Below are 17,851 nucleotides of genomic sequence, written 5' to 3'. Positions count from 1 at the left end.
CTTCTGAATTTACTTTGGGGGGGGGGTGTTGGCTAAGCGTTCTTGTACAGGTCACAAAGGATTTTTTTTTGTTTTAAATCTCCCACATTGCTTAGTTGAAAATCAATTTTTCACCAGCTTGCTTCTCTTCTCTTTTTAATAGTGCATAAACAACTTCTGAAAGTGATACATTCCAGGTTAAAAGGCATTCTTAGAGCAACTGGTAGAAGCATCCTTAACACTGCATTCTGAGCCATGTCTACTCAGGAGTAGCTTCTACTGGATTCAGTGAGGTTCACCCCCAGGAAAATGCAGTTAGGATTGTAGCCTTCAGAGGTGCTACCTAAACTTGCAGTACCATTTCTCTTTTTCTCTCCAAATACGCTTTCAGCTTGATGTGTTATGTCTCTTAACACAATCACTAGTTTACCACTTGAGTAACATATTTCTCTGTGTATTTACTATTTTTAAAATAACAACAATAAGCAGGTAGTCTTTGGGTATTTAGTTCTAGTTACATGTTCTATTCACTGAGCGCTCCAGTTTTTAAATTAGAAAAGAGGGGGGAAAACCTTTTCTAAGGCTTGTTTCATTAGTTCTGTATTGTAATCCTACCCCAAACTGGCAAGCATTCCACATGCATACACAAAAAACATTAATTTGCCATTTTCTCAGATTAAGAGTGAATGATTAGTAAGGCGCTATTAGGGCTTCACACTGCATGTCATAAATCGCATGCATAATCCTCATTTACTTTATTGTGAAATGCAAGGCAATGCACAAAGAACTATAAGCCAGTGGAAAAAAAGAATCATTTTTAAACTAAATTGCTTTCATCCACTTCTCTCTGCACCCTTGCCAGAATAATCAAAACTATCTTTATTTTTATTCTTCCTTAAGGACACAATGAATGCTCAGTTAGTTTCTTTCTGCAAGAATAGCCTCAGGAGAGAGAAGTAAAATTGCACTGTTGCTCATTTCTGCTCTTATATCTGTATTTTGTACTTTTATTTAGTTTAAATTATGAACCGTTGCATGCCAAGGCAGTTCATTATAGACAAGATGGATCCTGTCTACCAAAAGTCATTCCTCACCAAGTCATTCCTCACAAATACTCCTTGTTCCTATGTCTATTGTTTATCTGCAATTAACCAACACTCATATTGTGTAGTGCTGTTTGTAAGCCAGTCACATAACTGCTCCTACAAAAACGCCAATCATTGTCATCCTTCCAACTCCATGGATGGAAGGAGATTGATTTCTTCACCTCCTACCTTTGGCCTTCACTTTTTTGTGGACTTGTACTCTTTCCCATGCTGAGAAGGAAAACAAAGCGTTCTAGGAAGCAAAGATGGGGAATGACACGTTTAGATATTTAGATATGGCCCTAAAAAATCCAGTGTTGGAAATGGAATTGGTCACAATGTCTTGTTCCCAAGGTGGAATTTTGATCTACTGGAAATTGGAAATGACATATTCTCATCCATTTTATATGTCCTTTGTGGCAATGTCTAAAGGTGTTTCACAAGTGATTCTATCTCTCTTTGGACATTCTATTCCTTCTTGTGATTAGAAAAGAAAGGGGGAGACGAGAGAAATATGCTAGCTCAGCCCCTTACTGCTGTCCTCACCACCCTCCTTTAATTCAGAGCATATATCTGCAGCAGGGAGTCTGTTCTGCCCAGAATTTATACCCTCCCCCCCCAAAATCTGGGGTTCCTACAGGGTGGAAAATGCTCCTTGCTTCAAAGGTTATCTCTCCAATGCATGGAAGGTGATGGGGATGGTGTGTGTGTGTGTGTGTGTGTGTGTGTGTGAGAGAGAGAGAGAGAGAGAGAGAGAGAGAGAGAGAGAAGCTAGCATGAACAGAATGCCTGGATAGAATGGTACAATCCTATACATTTCTAATCAAAAGAAAGCCCTACTGAGTTCTTGGATTGCAACCTGCTAGTTTGGTGTTATGCAGAAGTAAATCCCACTATATTCAGTGTGTCTAGCTAAAGCTTTGTGTTCTGTTTTTACTTGAAGGGGACCTAAACACCAAAATAGAGAAGTTACACATTTCATTTTGTTTCAAGGTGGGAGGGTGGGGGTTCCTTAACGAGTGAATATTTCATGACAGTGGCAGTTTTTCAATGTTTTGTGGGGGGTTTTATGAGACAAACATGTTACCAGGCAGTAGTAAGGAACAGCAGTGTGAGGAATAGCTATGAAAAGTCAAGGGGGGGGGGGGGAATCACGCTGTCCAATTGTTATCTAGTGCAAAATAGTGCTGCGCTGCTGTATTGCACGTTTGAAAAGAAAGCTGCACCAAATCAATATTAGTCCCTTTTTATTAAGACAGAAGGCACCTGCTGTGTGCATAGAACTGGTGCAACAAACTAGATAATGTGGCAATCTTGTGAAGGCATAGCAAACAAAAGAGGCAATGGACTGAAATAATGTGAGAATTACAGTCCTGACTTTATTACCTACGTCAAGGGAAACAGTTCTATTGATACTGGGGAATATTTTTCTGGATGAATTTGTTGTTGGTGTTTTATCTAGTAATTTTTGTTGGCATTTTAGTTAATATTCAACTAAATTTCAGTCCTTGACACCCACTTTTTAATAGTGAAGTCAATATGTTATATCCAAGATAGTGTTACAAGGGGTTTTTTTTGGGGGGGGGGAGGGAGGAAGTAGAGTATGCCTTGAATTCCTTCTAACTCCTGGATCCAGCAAGTGTTAAAATATAAGCCAGGCTAACTTCCTGATGAGGTGTTCGCCTGCGTGATGGGCCATTATGGGCAACAAAGGAAAGGGGCCCTGTGTGAGATGATAAATTCCCCAACTTGTGGATAGTTAGAAGGGCAAAGCCAGAATTTGCAGGGATGTGGGTAAGAAGAAAAGCAGCAATCCAGAGAGAGAGAGAGAGAGAGAGAGAGAGAGAGAGAGAGAGAGAGAGAGAAGCGGAGCAATATTTGTTTTCTGTTTGAATTCAAGGCTGCAACTATGGGAGAAACAAGACCCTTTTGGGGTGTTAATGCTGTGAACGCCTCCACCATAGGCTCAGTGTGTATAAATTTGTAAACCATATATCATAAAGCCACCCGGGGTGCCAATTTGAATGAAATTTTTTGGGGGGTGGGGCAGGTAAACCCCGCCTTGCATAATTGATCACAAGATGTGGTGCATGCACATTATTTGAATGGCAATGCGTACCAACTTGGGGGGCAGCTCAAACATTTTATGGGGGGGGGGGCTGATGTGACCTCGGCCCCTAGGAGTTGGCTCCTATGAAGACACCACTGTGCCTCATCCCAAAAGGAATCTCACACAGTTTGGAGATGGGGGGGACATGCAACAATATTCATTCATTCATTCATTCATTTTTTAATTTCTATACTGCCCTATACCCAAGGGTCTCAGGGCGGTTCACATAAAATATCAAATACATAAAATCAAAACAACAACATCAGTAACACTCTGCCCAAAGAGCCAGCATTTTAAAAAGAGTATAGGATGTAGATCAAGTCAGGCAATGGCCTTGTTAAAAATGAAAGTTTTTGATGGGTGCCTAAAGGTGTATAATGAAGGCACCAGGTGAACCTCCCTGGGGAGAACATTCCACAGACAGGGAGCCACTGCAGAGAAGGCCCGTTCTCATGTTGCCACCCTCCTGACCTCTCGAGGAGGAATTTCACGAAGAAGGGCCTCAGAAGATGATCTCAGGGTCCGGGTAGGTTCATATGGGAAGAGGCGGTCCTTGAGGTACTGTGGTCCTGAGCCATTTATGGCTTTATAGGTCAAAGCCAGCACTTTGAATTGGGCCTGAAAACTAATCGGTAGCCAGTGCAGTCGGACCAGGATTGGTGTAATTTGCTCAAACTGTCTTGCTCCAGTGAGCAACCTGGCCGCTGAATTCTGCACCGGCTGAAGTTTCTAAACCGTCTTCAAAGGCAGCCCTACGTATAACGCATTGCAGTAATCTAACCTTGAGGTTACCAGAGCATAGATGACAGTGGTTAGGCTATCCCTGTCCAGATAGGGGCATAGCTCAGCCACCAGCCGAAGCTGATGGAAGGCACTTCGGGACACTGGGGTGATCTGAGCCTCAAGCGACAGCAAAGGATCCAGGAGTACCTCCAAGCTACGAACCTGCTCCTTCAGGGTCACTGTAACCCCATCCAGAACAGGAACTTTGATAGGATTTGCATTGTGTTAAATAAATACATTAAATATTATTTTGCACATCCTGAACTTTGTTTTAGAAGCCTTTCTCTCAACTTCTACCCCACCTATTTGTCTGTAGAGGGGATGTTAACAACCACGAACAACAAACAAAATCTGGCCACAACTATTATTCTGATTTCACCAGTTACAGCAGAATCATTACCAGCCTGACTAATAGAGCTATGTGTTTTCAGGGACTGGGAGGAGGAATGATTGTGTTTTTTTAAAGTTTGCTTTCAAGGGAGCAATTCCACAAACATTGCTGTTGTGTGTAATTTCCATTCATTTCAATTAAGTTTTCATGAATCTTCATTGCCACAACAAGGAACACCACATTTTCTTTAGGGAGAAAATGAGAAAAATAAATATATGATCCTGCAGAACTGTAGCAAGTAAAATGGCATAGGCTTTATCTTTTGTGTTTCAAAATATGGGAGGAAAAGCCAGAAGTATATTTAATATTTATTACAGTACCAATTTTGTGAGTGTAAATAATTTATTAGGATGGCTATCCATATAATAACCCACATTATACCATATGGTTAGAATGCCTCTTGAAGAGTTGGGCTGACAAGTCAGAGTGTCTGTTCCCATAATTAGACACAAGGGAGATCACAATAGCTATTTTGTAAGCTGCAGCCTAGTCTCTTTTGCATTTTGGATTTACATTTGTTTGTTTTACAGGCTTGCAAAGATTTTGTGAAGACATTGAGATGATGATTGGATTCCAGCCAAGCAAATTCTGGAGAGTCTGTTGGGCTTTTGTGACCCCGACTATTTTAACAGTAAGCATCAGGAAAAGGGGGTTTCGATTGAGAAGGGAAGACTATCCTGCAACATCTGTTTCTTTCTGACACTTTTTCTTCTTCCTCACTGCTAATCATGCAATAATAGCCGCAACATCTGTTAGTTAAACCTGCTACTTTCAAATGAAACAAAAAGAGATTTCTACAATGTATTTAGAGAACAATCATACCCACATTCACCAATGTTGATGGGGGTAGGATTGCATGTATTTAGCTCTCTTCCAGCCTGCATAGGTGGAGACAAGTGCCACCAGGTGGGTTTTTACTGGGGAGGGGGGAGCTCCACCATAGCAGGGTGGGGAAGATGTCCTTGTTTTATTTAGTCAGATGGAAAACTACTTCCAGCTGTAGCCAATGGGAAAGCCCTGACACTGGGTGTGGTGGAGCAGGGTGTTGTAGCTTTGAACACACTGGATCCATAACCCATGGATCCCTGTGTTTGGGGCCTCTCTGCTACACAAGCTTGGAATTACAGGAAACACCACCACAATCTTCCACTCTGGCGAGTGCAAGCTAGAGGGCTTTGGAGCTGATGGATCCATCATTCTGCTCCTCCCTAAGGATTGTTCTGCCAAATACTGCAGTGTAACTTATCCAAGCTTTTAGTATCACGGAATAATCTTTATTCATTAGATGGCTGCTTTCCCTTTATTTGTGATCCTTGTGTTCTGTTATTCCATACTGTGTGTGTGTGTAAACAACTTGTCTAGATGGGGATGATGAGGCACCAATAAATTCTCCAAAACAAGCCCTATTGAAATGCACTGAAATGAAGTAACTTGCTCTTGCATAGCTCCTGTTTTGAAATAAATTTCAGTGGTTGTGCTCGATGTTCTCACTCATGCATTAATGAAATTATACTGTGTGCAAGTATGAACCAAACAAGGATGCAAAGTATATATATAAATATAGGGCTGTTGTTTTTCTATTGTAAGCTTCAGTTTCATCATAGGTTAAATGACAGGTGCTTCATATTGCAGTAGCTGCAGTCCTGCCTGTAGTTAATGACTTACTTTAACTTAATAAGTTAGGCAGCATGACAGCTGCTTTGTAGTGAGCTATCATGCTGAAATGGCAAGTATATGTATATCAGAATCATCTGGGTGAGGAAGCAAAGAGGCCCAGGCAGTTGACCTCGCCCAGGTGGCTCCAGTCAGTAGCAGCCAGTTTGCTGGGTCAGAGCTGTCATCCCAACACTGGTGATGCTGCAGCTTACCTGAGTGGTGCAAGGTAGAGCCAGGTCAAGGCTGTGTTGATGCCCTGGCAGGAGCACCAGATTGGCTCTGATGGTTCATCCATGCAGCCTTGACTTGGCATCACGCTGTCCTGCCGTGCGGCATCCCATCAAGGAAAGCTGCAGCTTTGCTGGTGTTAGGACAGCTCCACCGTACCATGCCAGCCCTAGCTGTTTCCAGTGTACAGAATCTCACCATGAATAAGCACCTTGCACCATCACCTGCTCACATAATATAGGGGGAGCCCTAAGTCCTAAATATTTCCCACAGTATTAGCACAGGAAAAACAGCTGTGTGGCACTGGGAGGAATGAACACATGCAGCCTAACCAATGTGAAACGCTGAAGCTAATTGTATTTGTCAGTTTGGAAAGGGCTAAAATCTCAAGCTCCAGTTTTGCCAAGGCGCTCACAGACGGAAATGAGCCTCATGGCAGTTGATAGGAGGAGTGCATTTGAGTAAGCCATATGCTTAAATGCTCTGTTGAACAGAGATGCCATCTTTCTAAGAAGTGAGCTCGTTTTTGAGGCTGGGTGGAGTAATGTGTTGCCAAGTGTTCATTTCTCTCTAGAACAATGGCTGCTCTCTTAATCAAGTTCACTTACTGAAATTGAGTCATTGTGACAAACCTTTCTAAGTAAACATGGCTTTGCTTTCTGTGCACAGCTAATGTATTCCAATGCAAAGCACAAGATACAATTTTTTTTAAAAAAATGTTTGTGCAATTTAGCAGCAAATGATTCCTAGTGCCACTAGGTGCCACTCTGTATCAGGAGCTTCAATTTTCCAGTGCTAGATATATTCTCTCTCTCTCTCTCTCTCTCTCTCTCTCTCTGTGTGTGTGTGTGTGTGTGTGTTGTGAGGTGCTAACAGAAAAAGGGAGGGGAAATCCATTAATATTTCTGTAGTCGTCAAGGTCAATCTGCAAACTGCTAAACAGTGTGGCACTCACATTATCATCACTGGGGTGAGGGAATTGAACAAAGGCATTTATTATATAAGCAGCCATAATCACATATGCTTCCTGACATCTCTCCTATTTTATTGCAGTTTATTCTTTGAAGCATTATGGGGATACCTTTGTATTTTAGAACAGATTAATGACCAATTTCAGAATTCTAAAGATAGAAGGGAAGAGCCGTTTGTTCACATTGCCTGTAATCTGAATCCCTGAGGAAGGAACACCCTACACTTCCTTCTGAACATGACCCTATACTATTATATTCTCTTAGCACCTGTTATTTGCACTGAGATAAAAGAATCCTTCATCACCATTCTCCACATCTGAACAGCTTATTGAAGGTAGAACGTTTTAAACCCTTTATGTCCAAGTGTTAGAACCTAAAGCAGTCTGTTTCTTCCCAGACTGAAAGCCTAACTACAACAATTAATCCAATAGTTTAAAAAATCAGTACATTTAAGCATTTCTACTGTAGATTAAAGTTAGTGGTACAAATCAGAGATACAATGGGCAAGGATATTCACACATGCATACAACTGCTGTGAATTTTGTCTCTCACCTCTTCCTTCCCCCCCTACCTCATCAGCTCTTTGCTTTCTCTTATGAATTGGGAACGGCATGTCTCTGTCAATAGGTGATTATTATTTTTATGAGAAAGAAAAAGTGTGATGGAGGTAAATGAGTTGGTTAATTTAAGACCAGTTAAAGTAATAAGATGCTATCTTTGAAAAATCCCACTAAAATCCAGGATATATTAATGCATGTTAGCAGACAGAAAGGTAAGCAACGTGTGTGTTCAGATGCTACATTTAAATAGCTAACATAAAGGAACACCCTGACCCAGAAATGGTTAAAATTTGTATAGTATTGTTGCATAGTTTTATTCACTTCCTTTTGGAAAAGCAGAGATGATTTAGAGGTACAAAAAGACTTTACTATTCCCACTAAACATAGATGACATGTTGACCTGATTACCCAGACTCCAGGCACAGGACTGCGAGATCACAACATGGAAATCTTGCCTGTTTTTTATTTTTTAAAAACTAACTAAAACTAAATATTTACTTTAAAAAAATGGTGTCGTCGATTGCAGAATTGCATCAATATTGTTCTTCAAATTTATTGCCACCTGGACAGCAGCAAGCAATGCTCCCAGAGTTCATCCGTTTGCTATTTACAGATTGTGTTCTATAAATGAAAAACTTTCGGACAAAAAAATTCCACAAAATCTATTTCCTTCTCCTCCTCATTATTGGGATGCTCTTTTGTTCTAGCTAATGGGGGTGGGGTGAGAGGCCCTGTGTGATTTATCAGACATAAACCAATCCAGGAGAGAAGAGGTAAGTGCCCTTTTTATGTCACAACGCACATAGTTTTGTTTTGAGAGATTTTACCACTCCAAGACTGGCTTGGAGTAGAATAATACCCCACAAAACTATGGTATATATTTCAGTTTTAGGCTACCCTGTGTTACCACACATCACTTGCCCAGTCATTTTAGATTATATATGATATATTGGTAGGCAGATGGGGTTGAAAACTACCCAGCAAAACTCAGCAAGGTCAAGGGATGCCATTGTTCAGTACTTCAGCATGATGTGGTGAAGGTCACTGTGATTATCACCAGATGAATTCTGGAAATTTTGGCAGATTCCAGCTGCAGAAATCCACATCTGCCAGGGGTTCTTCCCATCTCTAAGTCCAGGCATGTTATTGGCCTGTGAGGGAATAAAGCAAAAGAGTAAGCTAGCTGGTCATGGCAATGTATCTTCCCTAAGCAAGGTGATTCAGGTGAACTGTGGTTCAAGATTAGGAACCTAGGAAACTGGCTTATTCTGAATCAAACCATTCATGGTTCCCATTACTAATCTCATCAACTGTAATATGTTATTCTCAGCTGTACCATATCTCTGCAACATGTCTCCAATAAGCAAAGTTTCTATCACACATACAGAAAAGGAGTGCAGCTGTTTGAAGCATGGTCTGTCAACCTGCTTTTAGTCCTATCAGATGTGACTGTGTAAGGTCCAAATCTGATGTTGCATTAACCTCTTACTGAAAAAAGACAAAATTCTGGTACCTTGCTATGGTCCACGGGGTGGAGCCTAAGAGTTCAGGGATGAAACTTCATTAGGAAAAGATCTTCCCACTTGCCCAGGCATTTTATATTATATGTGGTTTTTGCAATTGAGTTCTATTTGGTTTGTAGCTATGTTTGTTTGTTTTTGTTCGTTTTGCCTTCTTGTATTTTGTTATGCTTATTTGTTTGCTTTAAATTGTATGTTGTATAGCTGAATTTCATTCATGCTTTAGTACACCAGCCTGAAATCTTTTGATGCGTGGCTCAGAAATCTGATAAACAATAACAACAAAAAAAGGTGCAGATCCTTTTAAAATGTTCTGCTCATATAAGGGGCTCAGCTATTGTATATGCTTACGCTAAGCAGTACCAGCCACACAGATTTTCAGATCACAATCCATATTTCAACTGGGTTACATTCTCTGGAAAGCTGCGAATGGCCTACACAAAGAACAGATTTATCCACAAAGTTAGCTATATCACAGTTCAAGTTGTGTGTGCGCATCATATGATCCAGGATTTATGTGTGATGTAGGAAACACACACACACACACACACACACAGAGAGAGAGAGAGAGAGAGAGAGAGAGATGAACATAGCTGTCAACTTTCCCCTTTTCTTGCGAGGAATCCTATTCAGAATAAGGGAATCCCTTAAAAAAAGGGAAAAGTTGACAGCTATGGCTATGAATTATACCAGGAGTGGTTGGTGTCCTAGTTGCTCCTTTGTAACTGGTTGATGAATGCTTCTTGCTCCAACCTCTTCTATTCCTGAGTAGGTGCTGAGTCCTGTTCTGGTGGCAGAGATAGGTTGCATTGCAGCCAGACTGGCAGCAAACTGAAAACTACAAGCAGGTTGGATTTGCTTTATCAAAGGGCTGCCCCCTCTATCTAGCCCTGTGAGGGGTCTGCCATTTGACTCAGTTGCTGCCTGCCACATGTCCGCTAGGCACTGACCTCTCCTCCTCCTCCTCCTCCTCCTCCTCCTCCTCCTCCTCCTCCTCCCTGCCACCATTGCCTCTTGTGGGTGCAAGTGAATGAGGCTACCAGCAGAGGCAGCTTGTCTTCTCCACTGCCTACCTTCTTGTCCTTACCTCCTGGCCTGCTCACCATCTGCAGTCCTCAGCACTAATAGCATCAGTTTAAGTGAATAACAACATCAGAAAAAGAAATAATACTATGGGGGTAGAGGGGATTACATAGGAAACAAAATAGCCTTTTCCACCTTGTCCAACAGCAGGGAAAGATCCCCAGATCCCCTAATGTGCCTCGTTCATTTTTGTTGACATGAAGCTGCATGTATCTCCCCACCCCCCACCTTTAAAAAACAACAACCAAACAGCAAAGAGAGGCTGTGTCTTTAAGCTGAGGAAATGTTGGAGAAGGCACTGCCCAACTCTTTCTCTTCCAGCCAAAATCTACCCCTTTTCTGCTCAGAATCACCCTAGGTGACATTCAGAAGACATCTTAAGGCAGCCCTGTTCAGGGAAATTTTTAATGTGTGATATTTTAGTGTATTTTTGGTTTCTATGGAAGCCGCCCAGAGTGGCTGGGGAAACCCAGCCAGATGGGCGGGGTACAAATAATAAATTATTATTATTATTATTATTATTATTATTATTATTATTATTAGGTCACTGTCCTACATAAGGGAAGAAAGATACAGTATGCAACAGTAACATGTGTAGAGTTCTGTTCATAACAGAGGAAGTTTTTCACACTGATAAACATGCATATAGTGCTGTACATAAGACTGGGAGAAAGCCAACCTGCGTATTTCTTGTCTTTGTCTTTGTTCAGACTAATATTAGATGTAACTAACATTTGCTGTATAGGAATAGTTAAGGTTGCTTTTAAATGGATCTACATCTCACGAGTTGTCATTTTTTATATATGCATTAATGGCAACAGTGTTATAAACCTTCTGTGTTAAATTATGGTAAATGTAGGCAGTTCATAGATGTTACTGAATTATGCACCAGCAGAAGCAGATGCATTGCTCTATATACAGTAAGTGCAATGAAATAATAATACAATTACATTCAGTTACACTGCCAATAGATTGCATAATAAAGTTTTTTACTGTAGGTACAAAGTTTTGCTCTCATTCCCACATGTAAATATAACTTGATTCCATTGATGTCTGTGGAATTATGCTAGGTTTACACTGGTACAACAGAGGCTCTGATCTGATTATAGAAGTATATTTATTGTAGTATAATGATATGGTCTATTTATGTGCACTCATACTGTTTCAAATGAATCAAATTGTGTGTGTATATATAATGTACTCATACATTTCGTACAGTTTGTATCCAAATGTGTTTGCTGATTGTTTTTTTTTTGTGTGTTTGTTTACCAGTTCATCCTTTGCTTCAGCTTCTACCAGTGGGAACCCATGACTTATGGCAGCTACCACTACCCAGGCTGGTCTATGGTACTCGGATGGTTGATGCTAGCTTGTTCTGTTATCTGGATTCCCGTTATGTTTGTGATAAAAATGCACATAGCTCCTGGCAGATTTATTGAGGTAAGTCTTACACCTTCTCTTCCATTTTTAAGGATATAGGATAAGGTTGGCATCTCACATGTTTACACCAGTTTCAAAAACAGTGCTTAGAAAAGGAAAAGAATCACATCCCATTAAAATAATAATGATTCAGCACTGATGGAGTGGGGATGGTCCACATTGACTTAGAATATATTGTTGCACATGAATCTTCAAGTGGTGTGTGATTCCTGGAGTTCCAGGCCCTTACCCAAGGGTTTGGTTTCCATGGAATGAGGGACAGTGGAGATTATGATGTCTTTATGAGATCTGGTTTATTTACACATATAGACAACGTGAGCCTACGATGGAGAGGGTCACAACATTAACACCCCAGAAGGCCTTGCTTCTCGCATAGGCACAGCCTTGGATTCAAATAGAAACCAAGCATGTCTCTGTCTCTCCAGTTTCTGCCTGCTTCTAGCCCCCTCACACACATGAACACCCACTTCAACTCAGGTCCATGTCCTTTTTTCTTACAGCCAGGTGAGGTAGGGGCACAGCTGTTGGTCCTCTGGCACAAAGCCACTTCCTTTTTTACCCTAACAGCCCATACTTAGAGGGGCATGAGCTCACCAAGCAGCTGGTCTGGCTATTCCAACAATTGAATCTTGGCTGGACCCAGGAATTAGAAAGGGTTTAGGCATATAGCCTAACCGCCCAACTCACAACAATATTTAAGGGCCTGTTCTATTGACAAAATGGAGTCAAGTTGAAAGATTTTAGGCCTAGTGGATGAGGCAAGACACTCCACAGTCTGAACTGTTGTTGAAATGTTGTATGTAAACTGCTTTGAATACTTGAAAGTACTATGTGTTCAATAATACATAAAATTGCAAGTAATAATTGCACTAATAAATAAAATTGCAAATTATATTTAGGGGACAAGGCCCGGTTTCTGGGAATTATCATTTCTTTTCTTTCAAAATAAGCATATAACAAACATAGCTTCTGAGTTATCAAGTAGTGACACAGCAAAGCAATAAAAACAATAGTTTTTTGTTTTGTTTTGATTCTTCTGAACTACCTGTAAAGTGAGTTAAGACCTATACTAAAACCTATTGAATTTTTCAGGCTGCCACCCCTTCTTTCTCAAGTCAGTAACTTTGTTCATCGAATTCTAACCTTAAGAGGACTGGCTTGCGTATTCAAAAAACCTGCCATCACTTCTTTTAAATGATATTATCCAAAGTAGTGCCAAAACATTGCATCTTGTCTGAAAGGAAATTATTTCGCTGAAGCAGTTATTTCATTTTCAGCACAGTATCTGGAGTTACCCAGTTCATTACAGTCAATTTGGGAGGCAAAGGTTGCAAGCTGGTAATTAAGCAGAAATTAAAATAACTGATATGGAGGCTTGATTCCCTTTAATAGGCAATAAACATATAATTGTTCCCTTTCAAACCATCATAAATATGTTTTCTTTGCTTTTTTCTATATAAAATTCACCAATCAAATTATTTATCTTTAACAATGACTTCAGTTTTTAATTGTCTGCATCTCTGCAGAATTAACTCATTGTTTCCCCTCCACACATAGTACTAAAATAATTTGTGATCTGATAATTAAAATATTTGCATAGTCCTGGCACTGTATTACTTTTTGGTCATCTGTATACTTTGGGGAAATTTGCTAAACAAAAATCCAATTATTTTCATGCAGCAACCTACTGCTTAGATGATTGGGCTACATAGTTGAGCACATGTCCTTTGGTGTGTGAATTTGGTGAAGGGTGTCTGTGATTGTGAATTGTTTTCATGTGCCTGATTTTGGGGAAACAGGAGAGAAAGAAGATGCAGAAGGCCGGATAATTAAAACCTGAATGCTTTTTTTCTACTAGCCTTGTGGAAAACAAACACTGAATGGCAGGGTATTGTGATATTACTGTGCAGTGTAATTAACATATCATTAATTTCACCTGATCCTGATCTGCTTTCTGTAACTTTTTTAATTCTCCTCCCTCCTGCAAATTCTAGAGGCTCAAGTTGGTCTGCTCTCCACAGCCAGATTGGGGACCATTTTTGGCTAAACACCGTGGTGAACGATACCAGAATATGATAGACCCACTGGGAACGTCTTCCCTTGGACTTAAACTGCCACCGAAAGATTTTGAACTGGAGACCCAGTGCTAGTAATTCCCCCACTTGTGTTGTACAGCCCATTCCTTCCTTCCTTCCTTCCTTCCTTCCTTCCTTCCTTCCTTCCTTCCTTCCTTCTTTCTTTCTTTCTTTCTTTCTTTCTTTCTTTCTTTCTTTCTTTCTCATTGTCCCCTTTCCTCCTCACAGTGCCTGAAAGTGGTTGCTTAGAAAGTAAGATATACCGTTGCATGCTTGTAGTAAAGAACTAGATAGACCACTTTAAGTACTGGGTTGGGTTTTTACACACAGTGGTGCCCAGGAAGAAATACATTCATTGTGAAACAGTTGACAATCAGTCAGTTGCTTTGGGAAATTGCTTCTGTGAGCGCTGGGCCAATCCTGCTCTTTCATACAAATAGTTTTTGTTCTGTTGCAGTCATATGAGTGGGATACAGGTTGCTGTCACCATCTGGGAACACCATGAGCACTGCCTGTGGTTTAGTTTTGCTGACAGACAAGTGGGTTGGCAACTATATGTTGTGCTAGGCAGATACATCCATGGTTACCATCTTACTGTTGGTTTTCACAAAAAAAGTGAATGTGTTACCAAAACAACCATCTAGTACAGAAGTACCCATAGCCTACTTTCATGACCTGCAAAACCCTGGTAAATATAGGGGCTAAAATGGCGGGGCAAATTTACTAGGTTTGCCTGAGTGTGGCAGAGTCACAACAATTTGTTTTCCTGCTCTGTGGTTATTGATTTTAAAGGACATTAAATTAGGCCTGGGAACCATCTCTGGACCAAGTGTCTTAATATGTAAAATTATTGGAATACTACAACTAAATGGTTGGGTTGCCATTTTGGCAAATCCTTTTCATATCTATTTGCCCCAGCCTACAACCACCCTAATATCTTAATGGAATGTGTGGCCATAACTGGATATATAGCTAGGACAAGAGTCAGGCCTAGTGGCCTATTGATCCTGTTCCTTACCAAACCTAACATGCGGGCAGCCCTGAAACTTGCTATCTTAGACCCAGTCGGGCCAAAGTCTTTCTCAACCTGAGATCTCTTTTCATGAGCATTCTGAGGTTTGTACCTGGAATATCATACACAAAAACATGTGCTCTCTAAATTATGGCCCTCTTTTCCCTCATCCTGCAGTTATTCTGCTTCACACACAAGCTGGAATTGGTTGTATGAAACAATTTAAAATTGCAGGATGCAGCTGAGAGTTAGTATGCAATATATGGGACTAGATTCCTACCTCGGTGATGCCAGATACGAAAGTGGAAAGACTTCCCTGAGTTTGAATTGAATCTTCCAGCATTTACACCATAGGAGCTGAATATGGCCCACTGATTCTGCCAACATGTCTTCCATTCAGTGGCTGCTAGTTACATTGGCACTAGCAGAGCTGCTTTGTAACGCATACAAGGAGACAGCCTTTCAATATAGTGCACTAATATAATATGATACTTGGCATTGGTGTGGAGAGAGATTAATGAGCCTTTCAGGCTCTTTTAAAGGTGTGTGTGTGTGTGTGTGTGGAGAAAAATAAAATAAGAGCATGATGTTGAATACTGTGGGAGACAAAGCTGTATCTCTGTTTTGAAATCTGATGCAAGAGAGTGCCAGGCTGAGGCAGATGGGCACCCCTGTCTTAATTTCATGCATTTCAATTAATACTCTACTAGGTTTTTATTTCTGTTTCATCAAAATGCCTCAGTTCTCAGTATTTTGAAATATCTTAATCATTTTGGCAAACTGAAGAGAGGGAAGAAAACGCAAGTCCTCATTTTAGGTTTGTCTCAAACATGTTTTCCTTGCTTTCCACTCTTCCGTTCACACTCTCTCCTTCTCAAGAAGCCATCATATAATTTGTGCCTAATTTTATATTCTTACAATAGTATGTATATCGTAGCTTCTACATAGAAAACAGTTGTTAGCGTTTAGCTCTGTAGATCATCTGTGTCTTTTGCCCCTGCTATTTTCTTACAAAGTTCTTTATACAGCCTTTCGATGTATTCTTCTCTTTCAGCCAGCAGGGTGAGTGAAGTACCTGAACCCTGAATTTAGTCTATAAAATTGTTGCTATTATTAATTGTAAAATAATTATTACTATATACAATGCATAACTTTTCAAAGACAAATTATTCCGCAAAACAACCACCTTGAGGTGTACATACTTTGCTTTTATACCCCTCCTCCCAATCCACAGTTATTCCAAACTCATATGCCATTAACCACCGCCACAAGTTGCAGTGGTATAGGGACAGTCTAAAACGAGAAAGAGCGAGAATTGTGTTTCTTGGACATGCCACCCATAAGTGTGTTACTGCACACAGTACACCCCATAGCATTACGCTGCAACATGTGCAGCGATGTACAAGTATTAATCTTAAAGTAGTTTTAAACCTAACAACTAGATTGAAAATAGAGCTTGTAAGAATACATTCAACAAATGCCATAGAAATAACCCTTGTTTGTATTGTATATGCACTATACATGAGGGAGAAAAATACGTCTTAAATAATTGGCAAAACTGTAACCTTTAGTATCCTCTTGTATCCTATACATGCATATATGAGGTTTTTAAAAGTGATTGGTGTTCCTGTAGTGTGTACTAGTGCTGTTATATGTCCCTATAAAATATCTTAGCAACCAGTGTAGAGATGGTGAGTTTTAGAGTAGTTTTGCCCGTTTCTTTCCCCCTCCTAGTGTTTGTAGTAGCCAATCTAATTGTACTTTCTTTCAGGGGACTGTTTGTATCATATCTTTCCTTTTGCCTGTCTTCACATTACAGGGTCTCAGGTAAATCTTGAGTTAAAAGCTGTGTTTTGTAGTTGTGCCATTTTCATCCTGTCGGGTGGGTGGGGAAGTTTTTAAAATGGAAACTAAAATGACATAAACCTTAACGTGTGTTTTAAAATATTTAAGTGCAATCCTATGTGTGTCTACGCAGAAGCAAGCCTCATGGAGTTCAATGGGCCTTGCTCAAAAGTTAAAAATGTTTCAGATTGTAGCATGCATATATAAACAAAACTTTGGGCATGATCCAGCCACAGTTAAGTACTTCCCATTGATTTCAATGGAACAGTTTAAAATCATGCTTAAACGGTTTCCACAGAAATAACCAGTTATAACAGTGTGCTTAATGGTGGCTGGATTGTTGCCTAGAATCATTTTGCTGAACTTTCTCTTCCATGGGGCAAATAGTGTTGCCAGTTCTTTGCTGCTGAAAGACGACTATGAGTCCTTGGGCAGCCAACATGAAGCACAAATTGCCATCAATTGGAATGGAAAATAGTTTTTTAAATATTCTGTCTGCCCCATCCCTTTATTAGTTAGATAAGCACAATCTGCTGAAAACCTCTTCAAATGCTCCTATGAAATAATAGGGCATGTGTGAAGTCTCTTTAATTCCAAAGGGTGATGTTTCAAGATGTTGTGTGGGCCCTTAGAGAGGTCTTCATTGGTTCCCTTCTGTCTTGAAAAGCTGACTGTGAACCTTCCACAAGTTTACCTGGCTTATTTCAGTGCTGGTGGAACCATTTGCCAGATGATTCAGTGGGCAACTGCTACATTCTGGCATTCATTTCTTGTCTGAGCTGTGTTTTGGAGACCTACCTGTTGCTCTTGGCAAAAATAAATTTCATAAACATGAGTTAGAAATTAGCCTTTTACAAACAAAATAGTTTGAAACAGAATGGTAGGTAAAATGAAACAAAATCAACCAGTACTGTCTTGAAGAAACCAGTTTATATCAGGATAATTTTATATGGTGTTATGTTTACCTTCCTGTTAACTTTGTTTTTGTAAGCCAGTCCAAATCCATATACTGAATGTTGGTGCACAGATTTTATTTCTGCAACATTTTATTAGTATTTTAAAAACTTGCTAATCATGAACTCTTCTAAAATAGCATTCAAGGCAACATACAAA

At 40.2% G+C, this 17,851-nt stretch overlaps 1 protein-coding gene across 1 annotated transcript in view; it reads left to right on the top strand.

Moving 5' to 3' along the window:
* The window catches only part of SLC6A5 (solute carrier family 6 member 5), a 91,634-nt gene extending 73,783 nt beyond the window's left edge, over nt 1–17,851 (top strand). The window contains exons 14-16 of the mRNA XM_083598417.1: nt 4,879–4,979; nt 11,639–11,806; nt 13,801–17,851. Of these exons, the coding sequence (XP_083454543.1) occupies nt 4,879–4,979; nt 11,639–11,806; nt 13,801–13,956 (425 nt within the window). The 3' untranslated portion in view covers nt 13,957–17,851. The remainder of the gene's footprint in view (nt 1–4,878; nt 4,980–11,638; nt 11,807–13,800) is intronic.

Source organism: Podarcis filfolensis, assembly GCF_964270895.1.
Source record: "Podarcis filfolensis genome assembly, chromosome: 1".
Lineage (NCBI taxonomy): Eukaryota > Metazoa > Chordata > Lepidosauria > Squamata > Lacertidae > Podarcis > Podarcis filfolensis.
The sequence above is the reverse complement of the archived record's forward strand: the minus strand, read 5'-3'. Positions and strand labels throughout refer to the sequence as shown.